The 19,912-nt window shown below is 36.6% G+C and overlaps 1 protein-coding gene across 1 annotated transcript in view; it reads left to right on the plus strand.

The window, feature by feature from the left end:
• cfap58 (cilia and flagella associated protein 58) overlaps nucleotides 1–19,912 on the plus strand; it is a gene marked incomplete at its 3' end in the record, with an annotated part of 145,647 nt that overhangs the window by 108,611 nt on the left and 17,124 nt on the right. The window contains 2 exon segments of the mRNA NM_001077556.4: nucleotides 9,312–9,423; nucleotides 9,499–9,603. Of these exon segments, the coding sequence (NP_001071024.4) occupies nucleotides 9,312–9,423; nucleotides 9,499–9,603 (217 nt within the window).

A 19,912-nucleotide genomic window follows, 5' to 3' on the forward strand; every position in this document is an offset into this window, starting at 1 on the left:
CGCTACAAGTAGCTGAAACACGCTCATTCCGGTGGGAACCGGCAGTTGTGCAACAACTTTAATCATAAGGTAAACACAAAACAAAAGTTTCCATCTGAAGCATCTTTATGGGACTTGACTCATATAAACCATCGATCCATTGGGCTCACACTTCTCAGCACCACCCACACTCGTCACTGCTACCAATCCGACCAATCACAGAGCTTGCGCTACGCGTTGTTGCGACATGTAGTTAAATATTTTGAGAGGTGCATGTCAGCGTTTGCATCAACCACAACAAGGGTTATACGACCGTGCAAAAAATTTTTAATCTGTTTATTATTTGAGATATTTTACGTCAGTACCTTATAGATAACGACATTCACTGACACTGAATACTTTTATGAAGAATTCATTTAAAGGTGCTAATTTTTACAGTGATCAAATACATTATTTAAATTGTTCATACAAAAAATTCATTTAATAAGGCTGATTCAGGTATAAAACAAGTTGCTACAGAATTTTCTGACTTTTCTGAAATTTTACAGTTAAAGTCAGAATTATTAGTCCCCCTCAATTATTAGCCCCCATGTTTTTTTATTTTTCCCAATTTCTGTTTAACGGAGAGACTTTTTCAACACATTTCTAAACATAATAGTTTTAACCTAGGTTAATTAGGTTAACTAGGCAGGTTTGGGTAATTAGGCAAGTTACTGTATAAGGATGGTTTGTTCTGCAGACTATAGCTTAAAGGGGCTAATAATATTGTTTAAAAAAATAAAAACTGCTTTTATTCTAGCCGAAATAAAACAAATAAGACTTTCTCCAGAAGAAAAAATATTATCAGACCTACTGTGAAAATGTCCCTGCTCTGTTAAACATCATTTGGGAAATATAAAAAATAAATAAATAAAAATAAAGGGGGGCTAATAATTCTGACTTCAACTGTATGCTACATAGCACTACTGACACAATTACACACACTTCATACAAAGCTAAGTTAGAGGAATATAAATAAATTGTGCGTAGATGCAAAATTGCATTATTATTGTACGCTTTACTTTTAGCAGGAATGTCTTACAGATTTATTTGACAGGGTTATTTAGAAAGACAGTTTTGCTTCACACCCACAAACTACGAGAACAGAAACTGTGTGCGTTTGTGTGTGAACATCCTAAGAATGATGCAACAGGTGTACCAGAGGATTTCTCTCTGCATCAAAGCATCTGAAGTCTTGCTTGTTTGCCTCGCCATCAATTTTAATGAGTGAAGACACTTATTAAACACTTAGGTTAGGTCCCAAACACAAAGACATAATATGCAATTGAGAACTTCCATTCGACATCCATGCACAACAGGGAAAAGTAACTGACAATTAAATAGGGATTCATATTAGCCTGCTAGTAAGCATAAAAACAACATCATTTGAAGCTAACAATTACCCTAAACAGCTAGCCTAGTTGTTTATATTTAATGTAGTCTATATCATGTATTTATAATAATCTTTTCTGCCATATTACCTTGTTGCTGAGCATTAAAGGATTGTTTAGCATTATTTTTTCAGCATACAATTTGGCTAAACATAGAATAAAACAGGTTTTGCATCAAGAGAACATCTGTGAGACCTTAAAATTCTGTTTCTGTAGGTAGCTCAGTAGGCTTTGGAAAAGAGCCATCATGACAGTTATAAGCATTAAAGATGACAAGCAACCAAAAACAAGAGCTAATGCCAGTTTTTTCTCCCTCAAACCTAGCAAACACTAACAACATTGATTTTGTCTGAATCGTGAATGACGAAAAAAGACCTTGTAGGTCTTGAGAAATCAATCCGTGCCATTTAGAAGCAATCTTACAGTCGTCTTAGCACAAGAACTCTAGCAAAAAGCTCTCCAAATTACTTGCATTGCTAGACAAATGATACTACGCTAAAGGTTTTGGTATTAGCATCTTTTTTTTCCACAAAGGAAGTGACTTATTGATCAATTTAGCATGCTAATCGCTAACTCCCTCATAAACTCAACTTGCATTGTGCTCAGGTAAATGAGCTGTGTGCTATCATCATCAATCTCTCTCCATTGCTTCACATAAGTAGTTGTATGATATACTGTTTAAACTGCATCATGTCATTTCGGTTTAGCACTCAGTTGGTCACAAAATGGCTCTTTGTCAAGGAAAGAACGAGCTGTGTTCAAAATAACACGTTCTATAATTGGAAATTTGCTTTCCCTGCTGAAAATTCCAGCTTAAACCAGCCTAGGCTGGTTGGCTGGTTTTAGCTAGTCGACCAGGCTGGTTTTAGAGGGGTTTTGGCGACTTCCAGGCTGGTTTCCAGCCATTTCCAGCCTGGAAAATGACCAGCAAAATCCAGCTAAAACCAGCTTGACCAGCCTGGTTTAAGCTGGATATAGCTGGTTTTGGCTGGACTCCCAGCTTGGCTAGGCTGGTCAAGCTGGTTTTAGCTGGTCATCTCCCAATCTGACCAGCTAAGACCAGGCTGGAAATGGCTGGAAACCAGCCTGGAAGTGGCCAAAACCCTTCTAAAACCAGCCTGGTTGACCAGCTAAAACCAGCCAACCAGCTTAGGCTGGTTTAAGCTGGATTTTTCAGCAGGGTTGTGTTTGTTAAAGACTATACATTTTAGATAAATACAGACAAATTGTTTTAATGTTGTTTAATGTAGCTTTTATCTTGTGACCTACAGTAGGGCAGAGTAGGGACAAACGTAAAAATAGTGGAACGAAAGTTAATAGAGTGATTTTCTTGAAGCCCTGACAACATTTGCTTTCTGGGCTATAACAGCACATTCAGAATGCAACCCTTGATGGATCTACCAAATATCAGCAGGTTTCAGGACCGTATCCCAGGGTTAGGTCAGAATTTCAGTTTTTTAAGTGCAGAAAGTAAGTTATTGTTGTGGTTCTTTTTCCTTTATTACTAGTTGTGTTTCTCTTTTTTCATGAGTTACATTAATGATCAATCTACAAGTTATATAGTGCAATAACTCATCCTTATGTTTGCAATGTCTGAGTTTATAGTTTAAAAACAAATCAGGTTTAAATGGCAAGAGTTCCTGTGAGCACAAATGTACCGCTGTTATTTATGTCCCACTGCTAATAGACAAACCTTATTTTTCACCTCCACATTAGAGTTTGCTGTTTGGATTCAGATGTCTAATAAAATAAATGCATATTGACAATCATAATACAAAATATTAAAATATTTATAGAAAATTGTAACATTTTGCATTGTTGTATTACTTTTGAAACATTTGATGGAAGTGAAATTAAAAATGAAAATGCAGTTTAATATTTAGTTTTTTTGCAAATATAAAGGACAAGATATGTTTGCAGTGAACGTCAACAAGGTCATAGTCAGATATATTTAAAATAGACAAGATTAAGCTAGTAAATGTAGCAAACGTTGTTACATTTGATCCTATGTTACTTTTGTCCCTACTGACAGAGTCAAAAGTTGCAATGTGCAATTTATTTTTAAAGTGAAATTATTTTGAAGTTGTTCTACATTGGCTTAAAATACCACCTGATAGACCACACCTACTGTATGAGTTAGCAACAACAGCAAAAAATACATCTCTGTCTAAAACATTATCATTTAAATGAAGTTTATTTATAAAGCAATTTCGAGAGGATCACGTGCTTATGATTGCTGTGGCTGGTCCCGCATTATTCAATTTATCATTCACCAATCAGACAATTCCTAAGCCACTATAAGTACCCCAAGTTCCATATGACAGCCATCTTTGTTTTGAAGAATCCCCTTTTCCACCCCTGCTCCTCCTTCTTTCGACGGTGGCCCAGTGATTAGCACTGCTGCTTCACAGCAAGAACATCACTAGTTTTAATCCTTACCAAGCCAGCAAACGTTTCTGTGTGGAGTTTAGACGTTCTTCCCGTACTCACGTTGGTTTCCCCGGTTTCCTCCCACCATCCAAAAACATGCAACTTAAGTTAATTGACTAATCCAAATTGACACCATAGACATGCTTCTTGTAAGTAGTTATGTCCTAAGAGCAATCACTATCTGTTCATTAGCTACTACAGCAGGGGAGTTCTTAAGATCTACCTGAGCTTAAACTCCCCTCTTGCCTTGTAAACGGGAGGAAACCCCAGGCTCGAGGATCTTATGAGCTCAGGGCTCTCTCCCGGGACAGCATGCCAAACTAGCTTTATAATCAATCATCTGCTAAGTGTGAACTCTTGAAAATAGGTTTTTATGAAAAATGGTATTTTTGTCCCTGCTTTCCCCTATGTTATCAGTTAACAGTTGGCTTACATTTCAATTTAATCATTAATAGGTACTTTATCAAAAGTGAGTAACAATCAGCTTAATATAAGCAATGAAATCAACAAAAGAAAAACCTTATACTAAGCATCCGTTAGTCAAATGCAATACAGGTAGCATTTTTTTCTTATTTATTTATTTATTTTTTTATAAAAAAAGGACTAGGAAATCCCTGTGCGAGGCAAGTTGTTCCACTAACAGAGAAATGGCACCAATGTACTGTTGATTTGCAGAATTCAAAAGCAAAATGCATCAGTGCCTTGGATTTAATTCAAATTTTGGCAACCTGTGCAAATTGACAAATAGTATGACCTGCACTATTTTTGGATTCCTAAAGACCACTTACCTTGCTATGTTCAAGATCAATTCCAGAGGTTTGACAGTTCTGTTTGGCAGGCTAGCCCAGAGACAATTGCAACAGTTCAGCATTGACAGAACAAGATTTTGTACCATGCTCTTATATGAAGTAACTGATTCCCCTAATATTGCACTATTAATCCTTATGATGTCATGTACTGTAGACGGAAGAAGACAGGTGGCCCAAGTACAGAACCACGAGGCACCCAAATAGCTACATGTAAAATGAAAGATGAAGAAAATTAAACAATTAGATTTTTTTTTTCATCTGCTGTACATGGCATCATAAGAATCATTATTTTTATTCTGGCTCGCAGGGGCAGCAGACTTAAGAGAGAATCCCAGACTTCCCTCTCCCCAGATCCCTCCTCCATGAGGGATCCTGAGGTGTTCCAAGCCAGTCAAGAGACGTAGTCCCTCAAGCATGTCCTGGGTCTTCCCCTAGGCCTCCTACCAGTGGGACATGCCTGGTACACCTTCCTACTATAGGTACAGTAGGTGACCAGGAGGCATCTGAAACAGAAGCCATCTCAGCTGACTTCTCTCAATGTGGAGGAGAAGCGGCTCTACTCCGAGCTCCTCCCAGGTGACAGAGCTCCTCACCCTATCTATAAGTGTGCCCTCTGCCATCCTGGGAAGGAAACTCATTTAGGCTGCTTGTATCCGAGATCTTGTCCTTTCGTTCATGACCCAAAGTTCATGATCATAGGTGAGAGTAGAACTGTAGATTCACCAGTAAATCAAGAGCTTTGCCTTTTGGCTCAGCTCCTTCTTTATCGCAACGGACCAGTACATCAACAACATTACTGCTGCACCAATCCACCTGTTAATCTCCTGTTCCATTTTTCCCTCACTCGTGAACACAACCTCAAGATATTTGAACTCCTCCACCTGGGGTAAGGACTTTCCTTTAACTTGGAGTTGGCAAACTACCTTCTTCCAATGGAGCACCATGGTCTTAGACTTGGAGGTGCTGATTCTCATCCCAGCCACGTCACAGTCAGCAGTAAACCGCCCCAGGGCATGCTGAAGGTCCATGTTCGATGAAACCAACAAAACAACATCATCTGCGTATAACAGAGATGAAATCTCTGAGAGAATGTTGGGCGTAGAAATTCTGTCTGAAAATTATGAACAAAATTGGTGACAAAGGGCAGCCCTGCTGGAATCCAACATTCACTGGAAACAAGTCTGACTTATTGCCGGCAATACAAACCAAACTCCTACTCTGTTCATACAGGGATGAGACAGCCTTTAACAGAGCGCCTCTGACCCCATAATCCCAGAGCACCTTCCACAGAATGCCACGAGGGGCATGGTCGAATGGCTTCTCCAAGTCCTTAAAACACGTGGACTGGTTGGGCATACCCTCGAGCACCCTGGTGAGGGTATAGAGCTGGTCCAGTGTACTACAACCTAAAAAAAAAAACACATGATACCTCCTGGATCCTAGGTTCAACCCTCGGCCGGATCCTCTTCTCCAGTACCCTGGCATAGACTTTACCAGGAAGGCTGAGGAGTGTGTTCCCCATATAGAGCACACCCTCCAGTCCTCCTTCTTAAAAATGGGAACCAGCACCCCCATTTTATGCAGTTTTTATCATAAGGATCAGTCTTGCAGTATTAGGAGAAATAGTCACTTCATATCTGAGCATGCTACACAACTCTCTTTTTCTAAACCCAATTAGGTTTGTTCACATTTGAACCAATATTAACTTGCAACAACTTTGTATTTTTTGAGTGTATCTTAAGATCATCAGGCTGGAATGAGAAGTTGTGTTTGGAAAAGCCATGTTTCTGAATAACCGAGCCTTGAGGTGTCATGCACATAGAGAAGAGAAGTGGTGTAAGTACTGAACCCTGAGGCACCTTCAGTAGCTAGTTGATTTTGCCAGCTATTTTGTCAATTTACTACGAATTTGGGCTCTGCTCTTACAATATTCACCTACAATTTACTATTGAAGTAGGGAAATTTGGTCACAGATGTGATTAAATAAAAATCACAACCTGTAAAACTCACAACCTGTAAAAATATTTTTTGACAATTTTATCTCCTTTTCTTTCACTTTTCTGTTTTTTTTCCTGCAAGGATTTTTTTTTTGTTTTGTTTTTTTGTGCATCATAAGAAACGATTTTGTCATTTATTTATTTTCAATGTATTTAAAGATTCTTTTCTATCATGGCTGAGATGGTGTAATTTGCTTTCCCCAGTCTCTGCAAGCCACTAGTGCTAATAGGTTGGCTGATGGAGCTTTTAAGTTGTTTATTTGCGGAGTTGAATCACTGTAACAGGTCAAAGGAAGACATTGGCTGGCTAGACTTTCTTCAGCTGAGTCCAATGTTAGCGTGCTGTACACACAGAATATGTTGTTTTGCGAAAATAACAGGTTTGTGCAGTGTAACAGAACAGAACATTGGGATCTTTTAACGAAGTGTCCATAATTATGAGAGCACAAGGAGTCTATACTCAGTTTACAAAAATCTGATTCATAGCATAAGCTACAAGGTTGTTTGCTTTTCTATGCAATCATAACACCGCAGACAGCTTTTGTTTATTTTCGGGATACCACCTGACAGCTTATATCCATGTGGACAGCTTTTCAGCTGTTACCAGTTTGCCCAGTAGCTCGCCATGTACGTTGCCGAACTTGAAACACAGAGAGGAGTTGATTGCCATGATGGGGTTCGAGTGCAGTCAAGAATGGTTACAGAAAGCAGATAAAACAAAAGGCAAAAAAGTTAAATAAACACAAAAATAAACTATTAGAAGGTAGTAAGAACTGAAAATAAGGTAAAAATCAGGTAGCCGCGAGGGCTTTTCTTTTTTTGTATTGCTTTTGAAAACACTGTTGGTTGGGTTTAGAGAAGGCGGTGATTGGGTCAATCTGTGCTATTGAAAACACTGTTGGTTGGGTTTAGTGGGTGGGGGTATCGATTGGGGGACCAGCCCGTGAACAAGCATTTATGTTTTTGTTTTTTATGGTCATTACTTAATTAGCCTAATTGCGTTGAGAGCTATACACAAATTGCTAATGAAAGCATTCGATTATGTTCATAGTGCTTGTCCTCATTTTAGACAAAATTGTTTGTGTTTAAAGTAAAAGATGCCAGGACAGACATGTTTACATATTATTAAGAGTTTTTGTCTGTTTAAAAAAACACATGCAAATCCCATACATAAGCTGATCTGAGAACAGTGTCTTTATACAGAGCACGTTCATCAGTCACCTGTGCGCAGCGCATATGGAGAGCAGAAGCAGTGCGCAGGCGTTTGCCTATCACACCAGCTGTGCCTGCAGCATGCAGCTAATCGGCGGCTGCTGCACAGATCGAACTATCTCTATTCTATGTAGTTACGTATCTATCTTTATATATAAATACACTTTATTTTTTACTTTTCATCTACACCAAGGCCTGCAGCAACTTCCTGCGTGTGCGGTGTGAAAAAGGCATTTCATGAATTGACTAATTCAGAGATTGCATAGTGAATGCGCCTGTTTTTATATATAGACACACGGTGCACAGGCTCAGGTAGGGTTGGGTTTAATTTTTTTTGTCTGAATCTAAGCTCTACCTCTAGTGGATTAGCAAAAATTGCCAAAAAAATAAAAATAAAACTTCCTCCTGGGATATATTTCCCACTGTCCAGAAATGTATACAGGGGTACGTATCGATAATGAGCCTGGGTAGGTTATTTTGCTTGTTATTTACATAATTTTACTTGATGTAATGTAATGTGTATTTATTTAGCGCATTTATCCTGTATGGCTATACACCCAAAGTGCTTTACAATGATGAAGGGGGTCTCTCCACACCAGCACCAGTGTGCAGCATCCCCTTGAAAGATGCGACAGCAGCCACCGGACAATGGGTGTGTTCACCACACACCAGCTATTAGTGGAGTGGAGAGACAATGATAGAGCCAATTCAGTGGATGGGGTTGATTGGGAGGCCATGAGGGTTAAGGTCTAAGAGGGAATTTAGCCAGGACACCGGGGTTACACCCCTACTGTTTACAAGAAGTGCCATGGGATTTTTAATGACCACAGAGTGTTAGGACCTTGGTTTAAAATCTCATCCGAAAGACAGTACTGCGTCCCCTTCACTTTACTGGGGCATTATGACTCACTCAGACCACAAGTTGAGCGCCCCCTGCTGGCCTCACTAAAACCACTTTCAACATCAACCTAATTTTCCCATGTGGTCTCCCATCCAGGTTACTGAGAAATCAGATAAACAGTGACACTATGTAGCTTGTGTTTACATGGGCTATCTGTAATCCGCTTAAAATGTGTAGCATAAATGTCTACAAGTGTCTTTTCAAACTAGTTTGGTGCAGAGAGGAAAAGGTCAGCCGGGATTATGTCGCTAGCCATAACCTGTCGATATAAAATCCAAGAGATTTGTTTCTCGCTCTTGTTTCCGTTCACCCTCTTGTTTGCATTTCCTCTGTTTGTGGCTGTTGCTGTGCATAAGTAAATAAGTGAAGTGCAGGCTTTTAGAAGCTGTCGCACAAACTCATTTTCAAAGTGCCGTTGCGTCCTGCCAGGCTTTAAATGACTGGCTATAAATTAGTAGGTTATTGTTACTTTTATTATAGCCGAGGAAAAAAAATAATAAATTACAGGCCAGAATGATTCTACCGCTATGTCTTTCTTTTTTTCTGATGGCAGACAGGAAGTGTTTCATATGCACAGGGAACTCATGAAAGAGAGGACAAGATGTCGGGCTCTAGAGGATGAGCTCAACAATCCCCTGAATGTTCACCGCTGGAGAAAACTCGAGGTGCGTGTTTACACTAGTTTTCTTACTGAAATAATACAGTTAGATTTGGTTTATGCAGTCTGTTCTTCTGTGCAGGCAAGCGATCCAAGCTCCTTTGAACTGATTCAGAAGATTCACTCTCTGCAGCGGAGGCTTATATCAAAGACGCAGGAGGTTGTGGAGAAGGAGCTTCTGCTACAGGTGAGAATAACTCGTTAGCCCCTTTCATACATACAGAAATCATGTGTGAACATGTCCTTATTTAAAAATACAAAAAAAAAGTATCCGGAATGGTAAGTTGTGACATTAACAGTAATTTTCCTAAATGCTGCTCTGTCTGAACACAAAAGAAAGATATGAGCATGTATAGTGTGGGAATTAAGCATTGAACACATCACCATTTTTCTCAGAAAATTTACTTCCAAAGGAAATTTTCACCAGATGTTAGTAACAGCCAAATAAATCCACATATGCAAAGAAAACAAATCTAATTAGTTTACAAATTAAGTTATGTGTAATAAAATAAAATGACACAGGAAAAAGTATTGAACACATGAAGAAAGGAAGGTGTCAACCCGGGCTCATTGTGGAAACGTAGCCCCGCAGACGTTTTACATCCGGAGAGGTACGTATTCGAGCAGTTTTTGTTTTCGCGGATCCGCGAAAGGCCGCTGTGCACGTTTTTTCGTTCGCGCCCGCGCCGTTCTCGCGCGAAAAGCCGCCGGATCGGCCGACTCGGCCGCCTCGGCCGCCCTCCTCTTCCTCCTCCTCCCCCTCCTTCCCTAAACCCGAGCGGCGGTTCGCAAAAGCAAAAAAGAAAAAAAAAGAATAAAAAAAAAAAGAAAAAGCCCTCGTCTTCGATTTCGACCGCGTTTTCGGATCCCGCCGCATTCTCGCCCTTATTTTTCGGATTCCGTTTTTCGTCTTACCGGATTTCCGGAACCTGCTGTTCCTCGGACTCGATCCCGGTCGTCGTCCACCGCGGCCGGCTCCTCCTCCTTCCCGTCCGGGGCCTCCGCTCCGCCGACGCAACACTGTGAGCTAAGCGGACAAACTGATTGCATCGGGAAAGCCCTCCACTCGGAGGCGAGCCGTCGGCCGCCTAGCGCGAAAAGGAGGGGCAGAGCGAATGAGCTTGGGTTGAAAGGTGTAGAAAGGCAGTGAAAGCCCAGACTCAGCTGAAATCTCTTAGTAAATCTCTTAGTAGTTATTCAGCAACCCTCTACCCTTGGTCATTGTAAATTAATATTAGCTGCTTTAGTCAAACAATAATACACTTTGTGACAACTGTTGTGGCAAGTTCTCCAGGTTTAATCCTATCCTGTTTGAGAAAAACGAGTGTCAAAATTGCTGTCAATAAACAATCCAAGCTTGTGTAAAAACGTTATGAACAGTTTGCTCAGTTTCGGTGTCTGTGTAGATACCACACTTTCTATGTGTAGGGTGGTACACATACAGTCGGTAAAAAAACTACTGAACACAATTTTTTCGAAAAAAAAAACACATTTCTAAAGGTGCAGTTGACTTTTCTCTGGATGCTGGTAACAACCAAATAAATTCATAAATGCAAAGAAACAAATCTAGTTAGTTTACAAATTAAGTTTTGTGTAATCAAATGAAATGGCACAGGAAAAAATAAAACTATTGAACACATGAAGAAAGGGAGGTGTAGAAAAGCAGTGAAAGCCCAGACAGCAGCTGAAATGTCTTAGAGGTTATTCAGCAACCATCTGCCCTTCATCATTGTAAATTAATATTAACTTCTTTATTCCTACAATATTAAGCTTGGTGGCATCTTATGCGGCAAGTTCTCCAAGTTTAATTTTCCCCTGTTTCAGAAAAACGAGTTTCAAAATAGCTGTCACTAAACTGGTCACTAAACTTGTATAAAACACTTTAAAAGTGTTTTGTTCAGTTTCCGTGTCTGTATAGATACCACATTTTCCATTTGTAAGATAATATGTATATATTATGTAATAAGTATATAATATGTATGAACACATTATAATTTTTTTTTCAAAAAACATATTTCTAAAGATGCCATTGACTTGAAATTTTCCTCGGATGCTGGGAACCATATATGCAAAGAACCATATATGGGATTCCATGTACAGTATGCAAAGAAACAAATCTAAATAGTTTACAAATGAAGTTATGCGTTTACAAAATAAGTTATGCATAATAAAATGAAATGGCACAGGGAAAATTTATTAAACACATGAGGAAAGAAAGGTGTAGAAAGGCAGTGAAAGCCCAAAGATCAGCTGAAATATATTAGTAGTTATTTAACAACCCTCTGGCCTTCGTCATTGTGAGTTTATATTAGCTGCTTCAGTCCAACATCTACATTAGCAGGATGATGAAGATGAAACCAGAGTGAACATTTCAGCAAGACAATGATCCAAAACACAGTCAAGGAAACTCTCAGATGTTTTCAGTGAAAGAAAATCAAGCTGTAAAATGGCCCAACCACTTTGAATACAAAAGAGAATACAAATTTAAGATAAGATTTGAAAGATGAGACACAGAGAACTATCAAGATTTTTACACTCTGTTATGTTTTTATGTCTGTATTGTTTGGGTTTTTACCAAAATCTGGTTCAATTCGATGTCAGCAGCTCCTGTATGCATACCTGTATGTTATAGGTAATATAATAAAAATATTGAAAAATACAAAAGTCATTACTATTTTGAATTGATATTAATTTCTCCATATGTTGCTTTGAGGTAATTCAATTTAAAGGGAAAGAGTCTACTGTCATATTGTGATGTTTGCTTATTAGATTTCTAAATAACTTTCTCAGTAGGTCTGTGCCAGCAGGACTTTCATAGGAATCTCTATAGATTTTTTCGCATAATCAGAATAGCCAGCATTAGCACTGTATATTACGCATCCCCATGCGCCCTTGCATCTTCCATAATTACATATCTGGACTAATTAGATTATTTTTTAAGCTCCTTATAACACAAAAGTACTCTCTAATTTTACCATATTAAACTCCATTCCACAGGATTCTGCTGATTTGACTAAAATGGGTTCGAAAATGTAGCCTCTTTCTCTCTCGCCCAGAGCAAAGGAAAACCCATTTTCACTGTTTTTAGACTGTAGTAGACTAAATGCTCTGTTCCTTTTCTTACAGAGAATTGTTATAAAGTTTAGAGAAAACTTTTTAAAACAAATGTTGATTTTTGCTTTTAAATATTGACAAAAATGGAGATTAAAATCTCAGTTGCGTAATGTACTTTGTTAAGCAAAAATGGCTTAATCTGCTCAAGCAGAAGAAATAAGATAATAGAGTTTTTTGACAGTGATGTAAACAGTTTTTATTATACACTACCTGACAAAAGTCTTGTCATCAATCCCAGTGGTAAGAGCAACAAATAATACCTTGACTTCTAGTTGATCATTTGGAAAAGTGGCAGAAGGTAGATTTTTCAGATGAATCATCTGTTGAACTGCATCCCAATCATCACAAATACTGCAGAAGACCTATTGGAACCCGCATGGACCCAAGATTCTCACAGAAATCAGTCAAGTTTGGTGAAGGAAAAATCATTGTTTGGGGTTACATTCGGTATGGGGCGTGCGAGAGATCTGTGGATGACAACATCAAGAGCCTGAAGTATCAAGACATTTGTGCTGCCCATTACATTATAAACCACAGGAGAGGGCAAATTTTTCAGCAGGATAGCGCTCCTTTTCATACTTCAGCCTCCACATCAAAGTTCCTGAAAGCGAAGAAGGTCAAGGTGCTCCAGGATTGACCAGCCCAGTCACCAGACATGAACATTATTGAACATGGTAAGATGGAGGAGGCATTGAAGATGAATTCCATGAATCTTGATGAACTTTGGAAGTCCTGCAAATATGCTTTCTTTGCCATTCCAGATGACTTTATTAATAAGTTATTTGAGTCATTGCAGAGATGTATGGATGCAATCGTCCGAGCTCATGGGAGTTGTAGTGGCTATTTTCTCTAAGGAGGCTCTCTCAGTGGTCAAGAAACAAAGTCTTACCCGGGATGTCTTTTACAAGTTTTATTCTTTATAAAGAAGATCACAGTCATACAGCAACAACAGTTTCTGCAGAGTGAGATACTAAAGCAAAGTGTGTTCACCTTTTTATCTAGTTTGTACTGCTTACGAGGTCAACTCCCAATAAGGCCTCATCTACAATTACGTCAGGCGTCTTCTGCTGTTTGTGCGATATGCTCATAACAACCACACATCCTTCTTAGGATAATGAAAAAGCTTTCACCTAAAGAAATTTAGTTATCTATAAAAATGTACACATAGGTTTTATGATGAACATATGGAGAACACAGATACACACACATGTAATAATGAGTCTTAGACAAGTTTCTAACATATAAAGATCCTCCAAAAATGAATTTCCATTACAGGAGTCATACACAATATTAATTCTTTTTCCACTGCACCATGACTTTATATATATATTTAATACTGTACATTATTTACAAAACTTTTGTCTAAGCAAATTCAGAACTCACTGTCCTAATTAAATAATTAAAAATCACGACATATATTTTATTTTGGTAAAATAAGCGTAACCTAGAGGCCTTTGCCTTTCTTATAAGCCACATCTGATACCAAATTATCTACTAGAAGTCCATTTATTATTTGTTGTTCCTAAAACATGAATAGGAAACAAGACTTTTGTCAGGTAGTCGATCATTGAAAGCCAGATTGAGAATTGATTTTGAATGTAAAAATGTATTATGTCTGATTGAAGAAATGTTGTTTTCTGGGTTGATTTTGAGTTCCTTTTTATGTTTATACTTATGAAATGTACAAAAAATCTCAGTTGATTATGATTTGAATGTTGTTTTAAAGCAGTAAAGAGGTTTTAAACCCTCTGTCTAGCTCTGAAAATCAACTTTTATTCACGAAGGACACATTAAATTGATCATAAGTGGCGCTAAAGCATTTATAATGTAATATTGATTCTTTTTCGACTGAAAATTAGTACAGTTTAATAAATATTTCAGCTCAATAAAATGCAACAAACAGAGTCTATTCTTAATATACATATGATTTCTAAGCATTACTTGCATTGCGGTCTTGAAGTACCACAGTGATTTTCCTCTCTTTGTCCTTGTTCAGTGTCTAGTATTCAGAGGGCCCTCCATTATCTGTAATGAAGTGATCCGTGCTGCTCATTGCTCATACTAGAAACAAATGCGATTTCTCAGATGTAGCAGGTGCTCGTGTAGAGCTTCTTCAGGGAGCCGCGTTTGTTTACATAAATGCACTCGGAATCTTTGATTAGGTTATGAATGGCGAGATGGAGAGAGAAAGAGATGCTGCTGCTGGCATGACTTGGGTAACTTTTTATGCTTTCCTGCTTTTGTATTTGGGATTTTTAATTGGGTTGGTTAGCTGAAAGACTATACCGGTGGTGCCAAAGCAACTTATCAAATGCTTTATACAATTGAGAGATGAAAGAAAACAAGACAAAAGTTTTTTTTCCTCACTGAATCTTGAACTGAAAAAAAGTTTTGATTCACGTTTGCAATTGTACATCAAGAGCCCTCAAACATGATGCATATTTGTATATTTTCATTATGAAAAATGCATTTTTACTGGCATTGAGATATCTTTAAAAAAGTTACTTTTTATGTTTTTTCTACTTTGATATTTCCGATTTTTAATTGGATTTGTTAGTTGAAAGACTATACCGGTGATGCCAAATTAGCTAATCAAACACTTTGTACAATTGAGAGACAGAAAAAGAAGACAATTTTTTCTGAGTTTGAATCTTGAGCAAAAAAGGTTGAAATGTTGATTAAAATTTGCAATTGTACGACAAAAACGTACACAGACTGGACGTGGCTACTATTTTAAAAATGTCTATAAGTATTGAACATAATGACTTATTTATATCAAACATGGTGCATATTTGCAAAGCTAAATCAGAAAAAAACAAAGATTCTCCATTCGTATTGGCATTGCCATATGTAAAAAAGAATTGTGCGACTTTTTATGCTTTTCTATATTTATATTTGGTTTTTTTTATTGTACTTGTTAGTTGAAACACTATACTAGTTATGCCAAATCAACCAATCAAACACTTTTTACAATTGAGAGATGGCAAAATAAATCAATTTTTGTGACTTTGAATCTTGAGTGAAAAAAGTTGAAATTTTGATTCACAATTGCGATTGTACGTCAAAAACATACAAAAACTGGACGTGGCTACTATTTAAAAAAAAAATGTATACGTATTGAACAGAATGAGTTGTTTACATAAAACATGGTGCATATTTGTATAGGCCTATTCTGAAAAAAAAAAAAGTAAAAACATTGGCATAGTAAAAAAAATCCTTAATTTTTTTATGCTTTCCAACTTTTTTATTTTTGAGTTGGTTAGCTGAAAGATACTTGCGGTTGTCCCAAACCAACTAATCAAATTAGTTGGTTCAATCAATTAAGAGACAGAAAAAAAGTCTTTTTTTAAAAATGCAATTTTTCTACAATAATTGCTAAAAATGTTGCAATTTCGATTTACATTTGCGTCAAAAACGTTGAAACAGGCTTTGCTGCTTCTAATAAAATAGATATAACTTTTTAAAACAATGACTTATTTACAACTTAAATACAAAAAAAAAAAATCTGCATTCTTATTGTGTATATATATACTGTTCTGCTTTTGTATTTGAATTTTTACTTGGGTTGGTTAGCTAAAGGATTATATTGGTGTTGTCAAAGAAACAAACTGAACAATTTATAAAATTGAGAGATGGAAAAAAATATTTTTGAGCAATTATTTTTTTTTTTTTACATTTGCAGTTGTACGATAAAAATGTTAAAACAGCTATAACTATTGAACAGACTGACATATTTACATCAAACATGAAGCACATTTGTAGAACATACTTTGTATAATTATACTGTATTTATATAAAAAACCTGCATGTTTATTGGAATGTAAAACAAAGAAAAGAAAGAAAATAAGTAAGTTTTTATGCCTTGTGGCTTTTGTATTTGGGAATTACAATTGGGTTGATAAGCTGAAAGACTATACCAATGCTGCTAAAGCAACTTTTCAAAGATTTTATACAACTGATTGACAAAAAATAAATAAATAAATAAAAAAAAAAAATAAATAAATAAACAAGCTTTTTTGACAGGATATTGAGCTAAAAAAGTTAGCATTTCTATTCACATTTGCAATTGTATGATGAAAACGTTAATAGAATGACTTATTTACACGTAACATTTATATGAGCTCATTCTGTGAAAAATAAATATTTTTTTTGCCATTGGTATTGTAACAATGGAGTCTGGGTACAACAGATTTGAGGGTCCGAACACAGCTTATTTACAACTTAGTTCGGCAGGCAATAGTCAACAGGAACAAATGGTATCATGAGGGTACTCCAAAAGCATAGTTGTAGTCACAGGAAGAGGTCTGTGCAGGTGGCAAACAGGATAAACAGAACAAAAGAAAGGTCAGGAAACACGGCAAGACTGGACTATAAAACACTTTGTTAAGTTGCAGGTAAAACAAGACTCAGTCAAGATGTGTGTGTGTGTGTGTGTGTGTGTGTGTGTGTGTGTGTGTGTGTGTGTGTGTGTGTGTGTGTGTGTGTGTGTGTGTGTGTGTGTGTGTGTTTGTGTGTGTGTGTGTGTGTGTGTGCATGAGCCTCCAGATGTGTGTGTGTGTAATAGGGGGAATCAGGAACTGGTGTGTGTGTTTGTGAGGTGCATGATGGGAGTTGTAGTTAATTATAGTGGTAGATGTGTAGTTTTCTTGTGATCTGTACAGGGATCTCTAACATTTTTTTTTCAATAAAATAAAGAATTGCGTAACTTTTTATGCTTTCCTGCTTTTGTATTTGGGATTTTCAATTGGGTTTGGTAAGCTAAAAAATTATACCAGTGATGCAAAAGCAACTAATCAAATGCTTTGTACAACTTAGACTGAAAAAATAAGATTGAAAGTTCTCAATTTGTCTGAAAAAGGCAGACAAATGTTCTAGAAGTAGCTGTCCACTTTACTTTCACCATTACGAGACGGGTAGACATGGACTGTGATGTTCAGTTTGATGGTGTTAAGAGTTTTTTCTCACTTCGGATCTTGAGCTCAGATGCAGTGGAAATGATAAAATGGGCTTTCAAAATGCCATTAACATCAGACAGACAGCCAGTTTAAAAAAGGTTCCTTTCACTGTCTGTATCAAATGAAGCTTAACTGACTGAATAGCAATTTCAGGACACAAGCAAGCGTTTTCAGGCATCAGATCATATCAAATCACGTGTTTGATTTATTTCAGGTTAGCATAAGATTCAGTCTTTCTTCTTAAACCCAGTTCAGAAGCCACTATTGATACTTACACAAGCAGTAGTGGAGGAGATGTATCAGCTTATTCAGTGTGAAGGGCTAACTGTATCAAACACATGATGTGTTTCATTTTATTGAAACTGATGCTTGTTTTTCGTGAATAAGATAATGTGAAATTTAATTTAATTTAATCATTATTTTTCCTTTAGTTTAGTCCCATTAATCAGGGGTTGCCTTAGTGGAATAAACTGCCAACTTATCCAACATAGGTTTACACAGCGGATGCCCTTCCAGCTGCAACCATTTTTGGGAAAAATCCATACACACTCATTCACATACATACACTACGGCCAATTGTGTTTATTTTATTTTTTTAAATTCACCTATAGTGCAAGGAATGTATGCTATATAATATATGCTGATGTGTACATACAGTCAGAATTATTTTCTTTCCTAAATATTTCCCAAACGTTTAACGGAGCAAGGAAATTTTCACAGTATGTCAAATAATAAATATTTTTTTTATTCTGGAGAAAGTCTTATTTGTTTAATTTTTGCTAGAATAAAAGCAGTTTTTTATTTTTTAAAACACCATTTTAAGGTCGATATTATTAGCCCCTTTAAGCTATTTTTTTTGATAGTCTACTGAACCAACCATCATTATACAATAACCTAATTATCCTAACCTGCCCAGTTAAACTAATTAACCTAGTTAAGACTTTAAATATCTAGTCAAATAGTATTTACTGTCAACGATAAAATAGATCAGTTATTAGAAATGAGTTATTAAAACTTTTAAGTTTAGAAATGTGTTAATGCTATTAAACAGAAATTGGGGGGAAAAATAAATAAGGGGACTAATAATTTTGACTTCTGACTGTATATGATTATATACATTCAAATATGCATGTAATCTATCTAATGCCTATAAGCATAATGAAGGTCATTTAAGATTATTCTATAAGAAATTATATTAGAACATATGTTATACCATGGATGTAAATATTGAATAGCATTACTGTTGTGCAATATTGTATAAGCTCATTCTGAAATCACAGTCAAATGTATATATATATATATATATATATATATATATATATATATATATATATATATATATATATATATATATATATATATATATATATATATATATATATATATATATATATATATATATATATATATATATATATATATATTATTATTATTATTTTTTTTTTTTTTCTATGCACCTTCCATTGTAGGAGGGCATTTACATTTATCTAAAAAATGCTAACGATCAATCAGTTTGAGCTCTTATTATAAAAAGTTGTTTTCATTTTTTTTTTATAGCTGTTTGGTTTATGGTTTGTAACGCTTAAAAAAAAACCTTATGGGAAAATGAATGGGAAAAATGCTTCTTGAAGCCATGCTGCTGATAAAATGCTCTCTGTAAATTAAAACTCATAACTTAAGAAGGTAAACTTCATATTTGGTGAGCTTTGGTGAGCTGAGTGGAGTTTCACAAACTAGTTTTGAGAAGAGCATGTGATATGATTGATCAAGGCTGGCCTCTAATCATTAGCAAGCCAATTGAATTATTCCAAACTCAGCATGACTATCCCGTCTAGCATTACTCCCTTATCTTTATTCTGAAGAATCCCCTATTCACCTCATCTCCCCCTTTTCTCATGTACCAAGTGGAGCTCTTGAGAACTACCTGATCTTGGATACCCTTACATGCTCATCGGCCAGGCGGGAGCCTTGGGCTCAATTATTTCGGAGCTCAATGTTCTCTCCCAGATCAGCATGCCAAACCTGCTATTATTATTAAGCAATATCTAAGTGTGAACTCTTGAAATGTTCCAAAATTCCCGTTTTTTAAACCTGGTGATTAAAAGATTTACTAAATAAAATGTCATTTAACTTTAACAATGCAGTTTAACACCTTAAAATGCATGAACCCCACTAAAAGGTATATTAATGTTAGGAATTTGGTGGTTTTGCATGTATATTTATTAGATTATTATATATTTTTGCCATTCTTTTTTGTCCCACCATAAACTTCTTCCAGGGTTCATAAATGAATCAGCATTTTGTATTTCTGCATGCAATTCCTCACGCCCTCAGTTCCAATCAATAAAACACACCAATGGTCTCCAGTTGAAATTAATTCCAGCTATGTATCCGCACACGTCCGCACAGAAGTGCACATTGGAGTGC

This window comes from Danio rerio, chromosome 1, assembly GCF_052040795.2.
Source record: "Danio rerio strain M-AB ecotype USA chromosome 1, GRCz13ab, whole genome shotgun sequence".
Classification (NCBI taxonomy): domain Eukaryota; kingdom Metazoa; phylum Chordata; class Actinopteri; order Cypriniformes; family Danionidae; genus Danio; species Danio rerio.